The sequence below is a fragment of the Lissotriton helveticus genome, chromosome 11, assembly GCF_964261635.1.
Source record: "Lissotriton helveticus chromosome 11, aLisHel1.1, whole genome shotgun sequence".
NCBI lineage: Eukaryota > Metazoa > Chordata > Amphibia > Caudata > Salamandridae > Lissotriton > Lissotriton helveticus.
The window spans coordinates 1,155,838,520-1,155,855,215 of NC_136072.1; the positions used below are offsets into that span (position 1 = coordinate 1,155,838,520).

Here is a 16,696-nt window from a genome sequence, read left to right on the forward strand (position 1 = left end):
CCCCCTAGTATCCTTCCCTGCACAGGGTCTGACCATTCTCTTATTTTTTTTACTATCAACCTTGGCTCCCCTCACAAATCCCTTCGCCCTAAGAATATCCTTGCCCATAGCTGGAACCGCGCGGATCTGCATTCCCTTTCTCTCTCCCTTGCATCTTCTCCCCCTGATCTTAATGGCCTTCCTCTTGACATCCAGGCCGCTGCAGTCAGCAACTGGCTATCCTCTTCCTGTGACCGAGTTGCCCCTCTTAAGATAGTCAAGTCTGTTCGCCCTCACGAGGCCCACAAATGGTTTAATTCTGAACTTAAGGTTCTTAAACTGGAACTCAGACGCTCTGAGCGTCTCTGGCGCCGCAATTACTGCCCCGACCTCGGGGCTAACTACAAACGCTTGTTGAATGACTATAAAAAAGCCATCCTTGCGTCCAAGACCAAGTATTTCTCTGAGCAGGTTGCCTTGTCTGCGAACAAATCTAAAGAGATTTTTTCTCTGGTCAACAACTTGGCCACCTCTGATCGCGTATGCCCTAAGCTCATTCCTTCCCAGGCCCTCTGCTCCTCCTTAAACGACTTCTTTATTGAGAAGATCGCTAAAATAAAATCTAACATTCCTACCACTCCCTCCTTTTCCCATCATTCTGCTCCCCCTGTTCCTAATTCTTCCCTTTATTCCTTCCCGTCTATTTCCTTGGACTCTTTTCTTGCCTTGCTTGTTAAAATTAAGTCTGGATCTCCAGCCGACTGTCCTCCTGCTCGCGTGTTGAGTACTCTCTTTACCTCTTGCCCTACCACTCCTCTTTCTCTTCTTAATGCCTCTCTTTCCACTGGTTTGGTCCCCTCCTCATTTAAATCTGCGATTGTCCTCCCTATCCTTAAAAAACCTGGTCTGGATTCTTCCCTTCTCTCTAATTTCAGACCCATCTCTCTTTTACCCTATCTTGCCAAAACTCTTGAAAGTTATGTTACCTCTTGTCTTTCCTCTTACGTTGAGCAGAACCATCTCCTCGCTTCCCATCAAGCGGGCTTCCGCTCGGGCCACTCTACGGAGTCAGTGGTGCTTGCGGTCCTTGACGAGCTGAAAGCCAAGGCCGACACCAACTCTCCCCAAGCTCTAGTTCTCCTCGACTTGTCCGCTGCGTTCGACACGGTTGATCATACCATCTTACTTGACCGTGTCGGCGCAGAGGGCATTCGGGGCTCTGCTCTCTCCTGGATTGCGTCCTTTCTTACAGGTCGCTCACAAGCTGTTCACCTCTCTGGCTTCTCTGCTTCTCCCCTCCCGGTGTCTTGTGGGCTTCCCCAAGGTTCCTCCCTTTCTCCTCTTCTTTTTAACCTTTATATTCGTCCCCTCATTGTTTCTCTTCTTGATCTGGGGGTCTCTGTGTATAATTACGCAGATGACCTCCAGCTCGTCTTTGATCTTTCCTCTTCTTCTCACTCTTTATCATTCTTTCGCTCCACTCTGGTTTTCATCTCCGGATGGATGAGCGTCAATCATCTCAAGCTCAACCCAGACAAGACCGAGCTCGTCTTGACTGGTGGCTCATCCAGTCCTTGGTCCTCTGCCTTCTGGCCCCCGATCTTTGCTCCCCCCCCTACCCCGGTTTCCTCTGTTAAAACGCTGGGCATTAAGGTCAGTCAGGACCTGTCAATGCACGGCCAGGTTAGCTCTGTTGTGTCTTCTTGCTTTCTTTCCCTTCGTTTGATCCGAAAAATTTCTCGTTTTTTTCCCTGGATTCCATTAAAATTATCATTTCGGCCCTTATTATTTCCCGCCTTGATTATGGAAACAGCTTGTTCGTGGGCATCCCTGCCTACGAAACTCGCCGTCTCCAAGCAATCCAAAATCAGGCTGCTCGTCTTATCTTTCATTTTCCCAAAACTCATCACATTACTCCTGTCCTTAAATCACTTCACTGGCTACCTGTTTTGCAGAGATCCCTATTTAAATTAGGGTGCCTAGTCTTCCGGGCTGTTGATCGCTCTGCTTCGGCGTTCATCAACACCCTGATCTCCACTCACACCCCTGCCCGTACCCTCCTTTCCTCTAGTTCCGCCCTCCTCACTGTTCCCCGCTTCCGCAAATCCCGCACTGGTGGTACCAGATTCTCTGTTCTTGCCCCCCGGTTCTGGAACTCCCTCCCCCTATCTCTGCACTCAATTCCCATTTTTTCACACTTCCGTAAAGCGCTCAAGACTTTCTTGTTTGCCTAGGCATACTCCGGCTAACTTCCTTGGCCCTGTTCTGTTCTGATCAGTAGAGCTCTCAGCGCCAGGAAGCCGCTTGGCCACCGTGCGCTCAATAAATACCTTATTCATTCATTCATTGTCCTGCATTTAAATGGAACGCGTTCCTTACTGTTATCATTTATTAATTAGCTACTCCTTATTCTTAGTTTATGTGGTCCTTTTTAATAGTGATACTGAGCCGACAGTATTGTTGTCTACCTCTAGATATAAGCTGGGTGTCGACTTGAATTAGACCGATGTTATGTCATTGCTATGCGAAAACTCGAGATTGTATTCCCGAAGCTATCGTGTTCTGTAACTTTGACCTCTGGTATACCTATAAGGACAATTTAAATTTCTCTGGTCAATTGTAGTATAAAGATATACAAATTATGAAGCTAATAAGAGGTTCGAAAAGGAACTATTTGTAACCTAGTTAGTAAAAAGTCTAACTCTATATGGATTTGTATTGGCTTGGCTCAACACCTGTGTAAACTAGTAACACTATCAATTTTCATATAACTCTTTAATCGTGCTCAAATCTCTGTAGGAGTTAGGCAGGTTTCCTAAGTTTGAGCAAGGTATAGAGGTTTAAATAATAAAGGACATCCAGTCTTCCCTACTGTTGAGTCCCCTATTAATTGTATCCAACATGCACATGTACCATTGCTCTCTGCTCTTTCTGGTTTTCTCAGTGTTACCACCTCTTCTATTGACTTAAATTTTTTCTAGTATATACCATTTAAACTCTGTTGTTTGTGTGCTTTTATGAATTGTATGTAATTTGTTACCACCTCGGTGTGGCTTTTATTATTATTAGGACTGTGAGATTATATATTTTTATGAAATTTCTGTAATGCGCAATAAATCATTTTGTATATTTTTAAACCTTGTGAGAGTCCCCATGATATATATGGCACAATCTACTGGTGTGGATGGAGAGTAAAATGGTGGAGTAGCATGAAAGTGGGAACTTCTGATGTACGGTTTTGAGTCAGGTTATAACAAAGCTTACCCCACGGGATTTCTTGTATTTCACAGAAATTCATCAGGTCAGTGGCTGATATTGTGTAAGCTTTTTGATGTGGCTTTTGAGAGTGAGAAAGAGAAACTTCTTTCAGGTTGCAGATCTCAGATGAGCATAGCACCAGATTCCATCTTGACTGAAGCCTCCAGAAGACTCTGTGAAGGATTTCCCCTTCACTAACCCAGACTATTGCCAATATTGTGTTCTTGCACAGACACAATCTCCTGCTCTTGTTCTCGAAATAGCTGGCAAGCTATTCCAAACAGGAAACAAATTATGTTGTTCAGCTAAACACACTATATCTGAAACTCTGGCTTATTATTTACTCATCTGCTAGAACTAGCATAGCATTTAGAGTTAGCACAGTGAGGGTATTAACCCCTTAGCTGCGGGGTGTTTCCCCCCCGCTGTGCGGGGGGGGGGGGGGGCGCCCGGCGCCATTGTGCTGGTTACGAGCTAGGCTCGTCATGAGGCACAGCAGAGATGCCCTCATGACGAGCTGAGCTCGTCACAGCCACACCCGTTTTCGAACGTTCAGCATAGCGGGGAAATTATCCCCACGTGCGAACGTTCCAACGGCTGTGACGAGCTCAGCTCGTCATGAGGGCAGCTCAACCGCCCCTCATGACGAGCTGAGCTTGTCACTAGCACACAAGGGGTTAAGGGTCACAAATTGCGCTCTTACCATTTTTCACTGTTACTGAAAAGCTTAGCTGCGTTGCATTTTCTGTGCTGGTACCAATATTGTGTTCAATAGACTCTGAAGTTTTAAAAAAACAATTTCAAAATAAATATGTTGAAATACATATTCCATTTCTAGTGATCTCGAGTGTATAAGTCATTAATGAACATCATTTGGATTACCACTGCTCCCTGTTAGTAACCCAAAAACATTGACACCACTTCAACTATGCACTAGTTGTGGTTCTGAGGGGCTACATAACCTATCTTTCACATTCAAGCATTGGTGTATTGAACTAATTTCACGCGTGTCACCAGTATGTGTGGAAACAAACCTTGTAGAGCTTATATCAACTTGAAGTGTCAATAACCCTACTCCTCCAAGACCTAGAACACTTTGATGCTATCTCAGGACTTTGGAAGAAACTGGGCTGTTTCCACTGGGAGACTCACTAGTGTGGTATGAGAAACATATCCAGAGGTGGGACCTAATCTGGGAGATGGATAAGTAACACCCACAACAGAAAAGCCTTCAAGAGTTCAGTAACATGTTGGGACATGCTGCCGCAATATGTTATGGAACAGGTTGTGATAGAGCGCGCAGGTCACCCGACCAACAAATTTACAACATACGTATCGGGCCCATAAACTTGAATTTACCATATTCATTAATCGGGCGACCATACACTCTACTACCAGTAACCCTTGTTCCTTCCTATTTTATATCCAGTGTACCCAACTTACCAATCCACTGTTACGGGTACCTATGATCACAGTGGATCAGGGAGCTAGCTGTAAAAGAAAGGCAGACCCCAAAGTACTTATACTTTATATATTCTATTTGTACTATAATAACCACAAACTCAAGAAGTTTTGAAAACCTTTATCTAAAATTCTTCTATCTCAGAAAGCATAAGGTTCACAATTAACAAACAGTCGATAACCAAGATTACAAAGAGCACATATCCATAAAGGAAATAAATGAAACCAACCATTTGTGAGTCTAAAGGAAGGTAAGAACAAGGAACATGCTAGACAGCAGTTTCAGAATTTAGACTTAATATGGAGATACTAAAGGACGGGAAGAATAAAGAGCATACTAGAATTTCACAGGGAAATATTTCCCCATAAAGAGGAACTATAGGAAAAATGCAAATAGACCATACTAATAAACCGGTGCAATTACTTGAATCGGCTAAATAATGGGTAAAGACAAGGAACATCTATGTATCATGAACTGAAAAGGAATGAACTTAAAGGATGGGTAAGAAAATGGAACATGCTAGAATAACGACAATTTTATGTATGACTTGTTCATTCAGAGATGCGAAAAGCATGGAAATCAATTTTGCAAGAGTATGACTTTATTAAAGCAAAAGAAAGAAAATATAGAAGGTGCAGAGTAGATTTTTAAGCACTATATTTACCTGAGTGGTGTGAAGACCAACCCTGGCCACGGGTCAGTTAAGGACGGGAGGAACCCCAGGAAGGACAGTCGCCAGAAGGACAGCAAGGACGGAAAGGACACCCCAGGACAGGACAGGAAACCCAGATTAGGATCAGGACAGGACCACCAAGGCACGACCAGCACCCGCAGTTCGGAAGCAACGCCTGCGCTCCACCCTCTCTGCAGCTATCAGTCAGAACCCCGATTGGGTTATCGAACTCCCCAGCAAAGTGCTCCGCCAGCACTTAAGGTTTCACAAAACCCTCGAGTCTATGGAAATCTCGGACAGAGTGCTCCGCAGCCCTCTGTATCAAGTCACCTATTGAGTGCGTTGGGTCAGTGACAGGTCAGCTATTCGGACAAGTCGGACAATTTCTCTAGCTAAACCTAGGCTAGTTATCCTGTTTTCAGGTCAGTGTACCACCCTCCAAATGTTGCAAGTGTAAGAATCCCCAGTTTCGATTGGTCCCCAAGTAGGATAGGTCAACACACCAATCATATTTCATTTCTACAAGCCTGCATTTACATGATTTGGGACCGCCTATTGAATTTGGGGTTCCCATGACCTAACATTCTTATTACAATAGTATATCTATGAATTATGATACATTGAAAGCAATTCAGCTTCTTCTGCTAGGCGAAGGTGCATCTTCCCAGGCACATCTTGGCTGGGACTTCGGGTTGGCAAGTTTTCAATGTCACCGGCAGAAGACTGTCATGCGCAAAAAGGCTGTTCAATATGGAATCTCGAGTGTTCCTCGGGCCCCAAATAATACGATACATGAAAAGTAAGCAAAAACAATTTAGAAATACAGAAAAAATGAATACACTGTATACCATGAATAGCTACTCTATACCCCTTACTTTATAATAACTATAGCGTTAGGGTAAATGCAGAACAAACAACTTTGCAAAAGCAGCTTGGCAAGCACGGAGCATATGAGAAAACAAAGCAGCCATATTAGCTGTACTGCGCATGAGCAAACATTTCCCACCAGAACTGCGAGTACGTCACATCACGTGATTGTGACCGACGCATGCGCAGAAGTAAATCCCGCTAAGCAGCGGCCATTTTAATAGCAAGCGTTATTACTGTTTAGTACACATAGGCAAGCATCTCTCGGATACCCCAAATGTCAGAATAAAAGGGAAATTAGTAAGACAAACATGTTGAGTTAATTCGTTATAGTTATGCGAGGTTCATGAGTACGAGCAAGTCGCGTAACATGCGAATCCTTGCTCCATCAGTTGCACTTGCCTAAATGTCTTCCGTCCAAGGTGCCTGATCATGATGCAGAGCTCAGTCCAACATTTTTCAAGGAGTTGGTCAGAGTAGTGGTGTTGCTGGTTTAGGGAGAGACATTGAGTAGCGTTAAAAAGGGGGCTTGCAGCTGCCTGACTTAGAGGTCTGTTATGTGGTGACACCAATGCAGCATGTAGTTCGATGGAGAGCAGAGTAGGGCAACTGGTAAACGAGGCTACTGAGGGAATGGATATCTGAATAATACATTTGTCGCTTTTTCGAAGATAAGCAGAGCTACACGGTGGGACATGGGGAATGCTTAAAAGATGCCAAATTACAAGAGAAATATGAACTAGTTTCCCTGAGGTTCTGTAAACAAAAGAGGCCCTGATGACAATGCAAAATGTAGCAAATGGCGAAAGGCTGGTGTCTAACCTTTATATAGTCCTAAAAGAGGACAAAGGTGTAACTATCCTGGAGAAAGTTAGAACATAGTGGGAGAAAGATAGCCCAGAGCCCACCATGGGCAGACTATCAAATCGCCTGCTTGCAAGTAAAAAAAATACAATTAAAATAAAGTAATGCCAGATTAATATGTGCACAGTTTATTCTATCCTACCCCCAAAAATGTAGGAAAGTATTTTTGGGGTGAGCAGCAGCATATCCGACATGCAGGAAAGCGGAAGATGACTTTCTGTATATGAGGTGGTTCTGCCAAATGATAGAGAAATCCTGGACTGAAGTGATCCATAAATAGCGGGAGGGTTCCCACAGTTTACGATCACGCAAAGTACATCGGGTGTGGTACATAGACTGAAGAAAGGTACAATAAGATGTAGGTTTGTGGCACTGAAAGCTATCCCTCAAGTGCAGGCATGGGTAAGAGATGTGGTTAATGGGCAGTGGCAAATGCTGAGGGAGCTCATAGAAACGGACAAAAAATATAGCAGATGATTTAGCAAACTGGTAAACAATGATAAAACAGCTGTTAAAGGCTTCAGAAGCAAGACCACCATGAGAAATGGAGTAGTAACATGAGAAATGCAGGAGGGGACAATTGTGGACCATCAACAATATGTAGGAAGACAGTAGAGTGAAATGAGTGTATGTACTGAGTACTCCGGTGTATTGCTAAACAATAAATGCATGAAAATAATAGGCCATCAAACAGTAGAAAAGTTGTAAGCAACACTAGATGTACTCTATGCATATAGACTTGATAATGCAAGGCTTGTGATGGGGTGGGATCATCATGGATAAAAGAAACTGTAATTGACTAAAATTGACTTCAGTGTTATTTTATGATCTGTTTAATGTTCGTAATAAAATGCAAAATAAAGTTGTTGTTTTTTTTAAAACACTTACCACCCATAGTTTATATGACCTTTTGTACTGTGCTTCTGATGTTGCCAAATACATAGTTTCCTGTCATTAAGGCTCACGTCTTGCTCATCAAAAACATTTCTCTATTTTTGTGCAGGCTTTGAGTTCCGGCTTCGCGAGCTCTGCAAGGATTTATTAGGACCAGTGCACAACTCAGCTGGAAGTCAGTGGGAGTCAAGAATACTGGTAAGATCAAGTTTTACATTTGCATGGAACTATGTAAACAGTCAAGATAAACATGTATGTTGTTTCCCTTTATCCTCTGTGAGGTATGAAAAGAGGGCGTTGTGTAGAGATGGAGGCATAGCTCGCTGCTGCCTGCATGGATCACCTGCGTCAGTATGTCTTATGCCCAGAATAAGCTGCTGAAGATCTACTGCCTCTGGTGCTTTCCCAAACACTTTTGGCATCTCTGTCTCTTTACAAGAAGGCTAGCAGTGTCCCGTGAACCCAAATGCGGTACAAAAGGGGGTGGTGATGGACGGAGCATCTGAATCAATCAAACACTCACACCCAGTCAAAAGATCTGGGTTTAATCCATCACCGTGAACCCAAATGGCCTCCATCACTTTTGGCATCAAAGGCCGAGCTCTGACGTGAGCAACGCTTACTACTGTAGTGGGCCTTCGTGAAAGGGTTGATGTGATAAAAATATAATGGAGCGGCAATTAATGAGATTTATTTATGCATATAACTATTACAGTTAATCTTAATATGTCCCTACATTAACCTCAACCCTCTGTCTACATATAAGCCCCGCATAGCAAGTTATTATCTTATTATGCTCAATCATGGTGATACTAAGTATTGATAGGTTGAAGGGGAAATCTGGCAGTCATCAGGGTCTGCATATATCTGTCTGTTAGGGCTAAGAATCACCAGTTCACAAGTTCCCCAAAGTTCAGGTTTAGAAGCCTCTCTGGATTGGGATGTTGCAGTACTTAATACTTGTGTTTTTTCCGCTGACCGGTTTGGATGTAGTATCTCGTGCTCTGTTTCGAGTCTCCATCTGCACCCCTTCGGTCTGGTATACATAGCTATATGGTATTGTTTAGAACGGTATAGTATACTTCCCCTCCTAGATTTTGTGGCAGGTTTTCGACTTGTCTCTTTGGCCTACGGGCTGGGCAACATTACTCAATTTGAAAAGAGGCCAAGAATGACCTGCTAATGGAACACACTCCTTTCCATTTCTGTCCGAAGTGCCACTCCAAATACCCTCACACCAACCAACATCCCGTTTGCAACTTATGTCTCTCGCCTGATCAACGAGAGGACGCCTGTTAGACCTGTAAGTCTTTTCGGTCTAAAAAAGAATCTTCATGATTTAAGGGCTAGACGTCAAGAGATGTGCAGCGCAAGCAAATGGAAGATGTCCCCAACATCTTCGGTCGACAAGAGGAGGAGGAAGAAGCTTCAGCGTCACAGGAAGAATCCCTCTCCATACATGACTTAGATACCCAGTCTCAATCAGAAATGACCTCAGCCACTCTTCAGCCAGCACAAAAACAACGTCTCGTGAGTACATCTACCCTTGCTTTCAACACCCTTCCACTCCAGCGGAGAGGTCTCTTCATTCCCTGGATGTCAGAAGAGTGTTGAAATTCTACTTGGATAAGACAAAGGACATTCGTAGGTCTGACCAATTGTTTGTCAATTATGGATCAGTCAGGACCGGTCTTGCCACTTCAAAACAGTCCATTTCTAGGTGGATTGTGTCCTGTATCCAGTTATGTTACCAAAAGGCTAACAAAACCTTAGGAGGTAAGCCTAAAGCTCATTCCACCAGAGGCAAAGTGGCTACAACAGCTTTGCTACGTAATGTTCCCATTGCAGATATCTGTAGGGCTGCCACTTGGAAGTCGGTCCATACCTTTGCTAAACACTAATGTCTGGACTCTGATGCCAGAGCAGATGCTCAGGTTGGGCAGGCTTAGTTGAGAAATCTGTTAGCACAGTAGTGGTGTTGTCTTTTTCCTCCACCGCCGGTTTGGTTTGTTGGGATGGGCTTGCCATTCTATTTACAAGATTATGACTATACACAGAGATCCCCTACTACAGAAGGAGTAGTTTCTTACCTGTAACTCCAGTTCTGTAGTAGGGGTATCTCTGTTATAGTCATAAGCGCACGCCCTCCTCCCCGGTGGAGAACATGATAATGTACTGTAAGCTGCAGGCCTGGCTTTATACGCCTTCAAAAATAACTGAAAGTAAAAGGCCTTTGGCTGTGCATCCTGGGATACGAGGGTCTCTGGAGAGTTCCTTAAAGGCACGGTATCCCTTTTGCAGACATATAATGACAGCCTATGGGGGCTTGTCTGTCCAACCCTTCCTCTCTATCATTTTAAAGAATTTTTGTGAAGGGGAGTTTCTCTATGTATGAAACTAAGCAAAATGTATACATTTTGACATTAGTTGGCTATCCTTTTTACTTCAGGATGAAGTGCTGGCCAATGTAGCCTTGTAGTTTTAGGCTGCATTATTTGTATTTGATTTTCTCTTAAGTGGCTATGCAGGACTGCAGAAGAAGACAACTTAAGAGACAATTTCGATTGCTCCGGGGTCCCCTTGCATGGGCGGGACTATTCACAAGATTATGACTATAACAGAGATACCCCTACTACAGAACTGGAGTTACAGGTAAGAAACTACTCCTTTTTCTTCTTCAGAGTGACCCTCTTCTTAACTTCCATTCACTGCAAACCTTCTGAAAATAGCCTCCTCTCAGTCACATGCCTGCCTTAATCTTTCTTATTGTAATTCAGCAAATAACTTTTACCTTATTTCATAGATCACATCCAATCCTCTCCTCTTTAAAGCTTTATTCCTGTAATCTAACGTTACCTAATCTCAGTCAGCCTATCCATCTCACCAGCCATTAAACTGAAACCACACAGCCCCCATAATGATAACACCTATCTAGTATTAATATATCACACAGTAACTGGAATAAATGCATGCATTTTTTCTTTAAAGCACATGACGAATCTCAATAACCAATGGGTTAACCACTAACCTTGGCTTTTGGAGTACGGTGCTACTCACTGTAGAGCGCTCCAACGCCTCTGCATGGTTCGTAAGAGCTATACAAATCCAATTACAATTATAATAGAGAGCGTCCTGGCCACCGAATTTGGAACCGGAGATTACTCCTATTTCCTTAGGCCAGAAAAGGGAAGATGTCTTTGTTTAATTTTAGTTCTCCCACCTCTCAATTTCTTCATGCTGATGGACAAATTCAGCATCCTCAGTTGGCCCAGGTGCTATCTGCCCTAAAGCCCGGAGACTGGATGGTAGCATTCGACCTTGAGGACGCCTATTTCCAGGTCCCTGTCTTGCAGATCCACATGCTGTATGTGCACATCAAGGTGGGCTACAAGCATTTTCAGTTTGCCATGCTCCCTTTAAACCTCACCAATGCCCATCTAGTGTTTACTAAGGTGATGGTCACCGCATTTCTTCACAGGTCAGATGTGCCAGTCTTACTCTACCTCAACCACTGCCAGTTGAAGGCAGGTTCACCACAGTCAGTCATGGACCACCTTCAGGTGGCAACGAACCTCCTGACATTGTTGGAGTTCCCTATCAACATCACACCTAACTCATTCACAAAGGTTTCCTTTCATCAGAGTCATTCTACATACACTTCATTACCAGCCCTTCCATACGGATCAAAGAGCCCAGGAAATTTGGGCTATGATCCCGACGTGTTAGCCTTGGTCATGTATATCAGTGTGGAGGAATCTGAGGTTTCTTGAACTATTGGCCTCCTGCATCATGCTTGTTGACCGTTTTGGGTACCATATGCGGGCTCGACAGTGGGAATTGAAGTCTCAGTGGGCCCAGCACTAAGGCAGCCTGTCAAAGTCCATCCAGGTTTCAGAGGAGGCTGCGAGAAATCTGATCACCACTGCAGTTGGACCACTGGCAGACCCCTCTCCCCAGATTTAGTAGTGGTGACGGGCACATCACTGCTAAGTTGTGGAGGCAATTTTGTATTCATATTTTTTTCTTCTTCTCATTTCCTTCGTATGGCTTGTACATCCGCAGAGATACAAGCTCGTGTTACAAATGATCCCTATTTGGATTTCCATTTAGATAAAGTGTTACAAACTCCATTTTTATTCCACAGAATTGACTCTAATCAAGTAAATAACTGTTTCAGTTTTCAAACTTAGACTCCCTGTTTCCTATGGTAAGGAAAATCTTCACCAACTCGGTACTTACAGGGTAGGTGTAGGAAACTGGGTTTTTGCTACAATAGACAATTTTTTTTTTTTTTTTTTTTTTTTTTTTTTTTTTAAACCTTTATTAGCATCAGAAAAATTTACAATTCGAGGCCTACAAACAAATCGGCCGGCATCAATATGTAAAGCGGTCAAAGGTTCCAAGGCATACAGTACCGATACAATCAGAAAAAGGCAGAGGCAAAACAATCGTAAAAAGGGGGAAAAGACACCTAGGAACCAGACGGCCCAAAACAGGAACAAAAAGGTTAATATGGGGATAAGGAGTATGATAGGCTCATTTTCAATATAAAGGCGTCCGAAGTCCCAGAACCATCCACAGCGACAATAAGGGGGCATGGGGCCGCAATACAGGAGAGGCAACACACTACACACCGGGAGACCGGGACATTTTAGACCCAATAGACAATTGTTGGCGGATATAGCCCCGTATCTATCAGAATTACCTGATACATCCAAAGAGGAGGTAAAGAAAATTTTACTAGAGGGTGAAGCCTCAGCGTAAGAAATAATAGACTGTGCGATGGATATCGCTGCAACAGGTTTCCGCCAACTGGCTGGAGCAGCAGTCTTGCAACGGCCAGGGTGGCTGAGGGCAATTTCCTTTCGTCCTAAGGTGCAAACGTAAATATTGGATATGCCCTATGATGGCCAATTGCTCTTCGGCCCCAAAATTGATGAAACGCTGCAGAATATAAAAAAAGACACGGACACTGCTAGGGCTTTGGGCACTCTCCAGTACAAGAACCAGTCCTTTCGTGGGTCTAGATGAAGAGGACGGTCCTCTTATAGAGGAAACTACCAATACAGGTCTTCATACTCTTCAGGCCAGAGTCGACCCCAATATCAGCAACGCCAGCAACATGGACAACAATCTTCTTATGGCAAGCCTTTCGCGGTAAAGGACAGCGGAAAAACTGCGGACGTAGACAATGACATGTCTCTTCAGCCAGTACCGGATTCATTTCCCTCATCAAAGATTGGAGGAAAGATTTCCCATTTCTTAACAAATTGGAAGAAGATTACCACGGAACGTTGGGTCCTTCAATTGGTTCAATTCGGCCATTCTCTGGAATCTATGCATATTCCTCCCCAAACTCTGTCACGCCCAATGAATCACAAAAATCTATGGCTGCTTCTCCGAGAAGTCTCTCTTATGCTCCAGAAAGGGGCAATAGAGAAGGTACCTCTGTCTCAACGGGGAAGGGGATTTTATTATCGCTTCTTTTTAATTCAGAAAAAAGAGAAGAAGTGGAGACCGATTTTGAACCTCAGGGCCCTCAACAAATTCCTGAAGAAGCAGTCGTTTCGCATGGTAATAATCCAGGAGGTCTTACAACTCCTGGAAGTGGAAGATTACATGACGTCCCTGGACCTTCAGGACGCTTACTTCCATATCTCAATTCACAGAAATCACAAAAAATATTTAAAGATTTGCAGTGGCAGGCAGACACTTTCAATTTCGTGTCCTGCCCTACGGGCTCAAGTCTGCACCTCGCATCTTCACGAAGTGTCTCTCCCCAGTAGCTGCATATCTCAGGCAGCACCATCAAGTCTTTCGGTATCTGGATGACTGGCTGATCAAGGCTCCATCCTTAAAAGACACGTCCAGGTCTTCCAACGCTTGTCTGCAACTTTAAACCATTTAGTACTCTCGCTCAATCGGGAGAAATCAGCCCTGCTACCTTCTCAGCGCATCAATTTCCTAGGTGCAACCCTCGACACACGACTAAGGAGAGCCTTCCCATCTCAAGAGAGAAAGAACAAGCTTTTGACGCTGGCTATGCGTGTAGCTTCAAAGAGGACCTTAACAGTCCGACTTTTCAAATCTCTACTTGGGATGATGTCATCATGTATCCTCTTGATACCTCACTGCCGGCTGCGGATGCGCCCCCTCCAGGAGGCACTCTCAACACAATGGGTCCAATGCACAGGGTCTTTCGACGATCTCATCAAAGTAACTCCTCAGATGGTCAAGGCCCTACAATGGTGGATATCTGCTCAAATCCTTTCTCAAGGCTTACCATTTCTGGTTCCGGCTACACCGCATGTCATCACAACAGACGCCTCCTTGGAAGGTTGGGGAGCGTTCCTTCAAGAGCTACAGATAAGCGGAAATTGGACCCCAATAGAAAAGGGGCTCCATATCAATCTCCTGGAACTGCGGGGAGTCTTCCTCGCCCTGCAAGCATTTCTGCCAAGAATCAAAAATTCACTAGTGCTCGTTCGTACAGACAACACTACTTCGATGCATTACCTCAACAAACAAGGAGGGACTCGCTCTATAACACTCTCACGAGTCGCAGAAAATCTGGAACTGGTTAATTGGACACAATATATCTCTTCGAGCGGAGTACGTCCCAGGCATGGAAAATGTACTCGCCGACTCATTAAGCAGACAGAGGTCAACATCTCATGAATGGGAACTGGATCGAGGAATCCTCAACCAAATCTTCTCCCAATGGGGCACTCCTTGGATCGACCTGTTCGCCACAAGATCCAACACCAAATGCCCACACTTTGCAAGCTGGCATCCCCAGAAAGGGTCCCTAGGGAATGCATTTTCTATCGCATGGTGCAACGTCTTTGCATACGCCTTTCCACCATTTCCAATGATTCCCAGGGACCTCAGAAAGTTGAAGGCGGAGCCTTGTTCACTCATTCTGATCGCCCCAACGGGGCCACGCCAACATTGGTTCACGGAACTCTTACCGCCTATCTCTGGAGCCGCCGATCCGCTTGAAGCAGTTCCCATTTCTCCTCACAATGAGCAACCAGCAAGTCCAGCTTCCGAATCTAGTCTCTCTCAAATTAGCGGCTTGGCTCCTGAGTTCAGAGAACTTCAGAATTTGAATATTCCACCAGACTGTAGAGCCATCCTGGCTCGAGCACGGGCGGATAGTACCAACAAAACATACTCTTTAAAATGGAAGAGATTTTGCATCTGGTGTAAGGCTCAAGGTATACATCCTTTCTCTTCCTCTCCGGAGCAGATACTGCCTTATCTTCTCCATCTGGCAAACTCAGGCCTTGCTCATACTTCAGTCAGAATCCACTTGGCGGCAATATCCCGCTACAGAAGATCTCCTACTGGCCCTTCTCTTTGGTCCCACAGGTTAGTCAAACAGTTTTTGAAAGGACTCTACAGAACCTTCCCTCCTGTGAAAATGGTGCCACCTACCTGGCACCTTAATACAGTGCTTAATCAGCTCATGAAGCATCCTTTTGAGCCGGTACACAGGGCTGACCTAAAATACCTCTCTTTGAAGACAGCCCTCCTGCTTTCACTCACCTCGGCGAGGCGAGTGAGTGAGCTCCAAGCCCTCTCGATACAGGAACCCTTTCTGCAATTCAAGCAGGACAGAGTAATTTTAAGGGCAAATCCTGAATTTATTCCAAAAGTCCCGTCGTACTTCCATCTCAACGAACCTGTGGTCTTGCGCTCTTTCTTCCCGAATCCCAGTACTACAGCGGAAAGGTCGTTGCACTCTCTAGATCTTAAAAGATGCCTGAAATTTTATATTGAAAAGGCAAAAACCTTCAAAAAGTCACATCTACTAATCGTGGCTTACAGCAGGCCCAGGAAGGGCCTTCCACGCACTAAACAAAGTATTTCACGCTGGATTTCTGCAGCTATTTCATTTTTGTCATGAACAGGCAGGGCAACCCATGCAATCTAAAGTGAGAGCCCACTACCAGGGCCATGTCCACGTCCATGGCACTTTTGCAGGAGTGCCGGTCATAGACATTTGTAGAGCGGCAACATGGAAGTCGCCACATACCTTCACTAGGCATAACTGCCTGGATACAGAACTCATGAAGGATGCTGCAGTGGGTCAAGCAGTAAGCATGGGCGGATTTTGCGAATTGGCAATCCGCGAAATTGCGTACTTACGGACTCACAATCCGCAAAATCCGCGAACTCTCGCAAATTTTGCGGATTCCTTTTTTTTTGTGTTCGCAAGTGTTTCTGCCATTTCGCAAGGGTTTTTTACCAGTTCGCAAACGCGAACTTACTTGTCAGGTAGCAACGGTCGCGGCCATGTTGTTTCTACATCTGGTTCATCACAGCACCCTCTGTTTCACCACTGCCACCCTCTGTTTCACCACTGCCACCCTCTGGCTCACCCATGCCACCCTCTAGTTCATCACTGTAGATTATGGGGGAAAAGCACACCTGCCCTGCCTCAACTGACATGAATAAATTAGGGGCTGATTAATGTGTCACTGAATTTGAACTTCCAGGCTGGCACCTGCTTCCTTATCTGTAATTGCTTTCTGTTGCAGTGTAATTTTTTTAACAGGACCTTTGTTGTATACTTGTAGCTATTCTCTGAGCCTGCTGTGAGGGTCAGAGCAGGGTCATAGAATAGTTGCAAGTAGGCAACTGAAATCTGAATGGACCCCTCAGGAAGCACTACAGGGAATGGTTACTAATGA

At 44.5% G+C, this 16,696-nt stretch overlaps 1 protein-coding gene across 2 annotated transcripts in view; it reads left to right on the forward strand.

Annotated features, from left to right (window-relative positions):
- HIRA (histone cell cycle regulator) overlaps positions 1-16,696 on the forward strand; it is a 383,198-nt gene that overhangs the window by 349,619 nt on the left and 16,883 nt on the right. For both annotated transcript variants that reach the window (XM_078667954.1, XM_078667955.1), the window contains exon 24: positions 8,107-8,195. In XM_078667954.1, the coding sequence (XP_078524080.1) occupies positions 8,107-8,195 (89 nt within the window). The remainder of the gene's footprint in view (positions 1-8,106; positions 8,196-16,696) is intronic.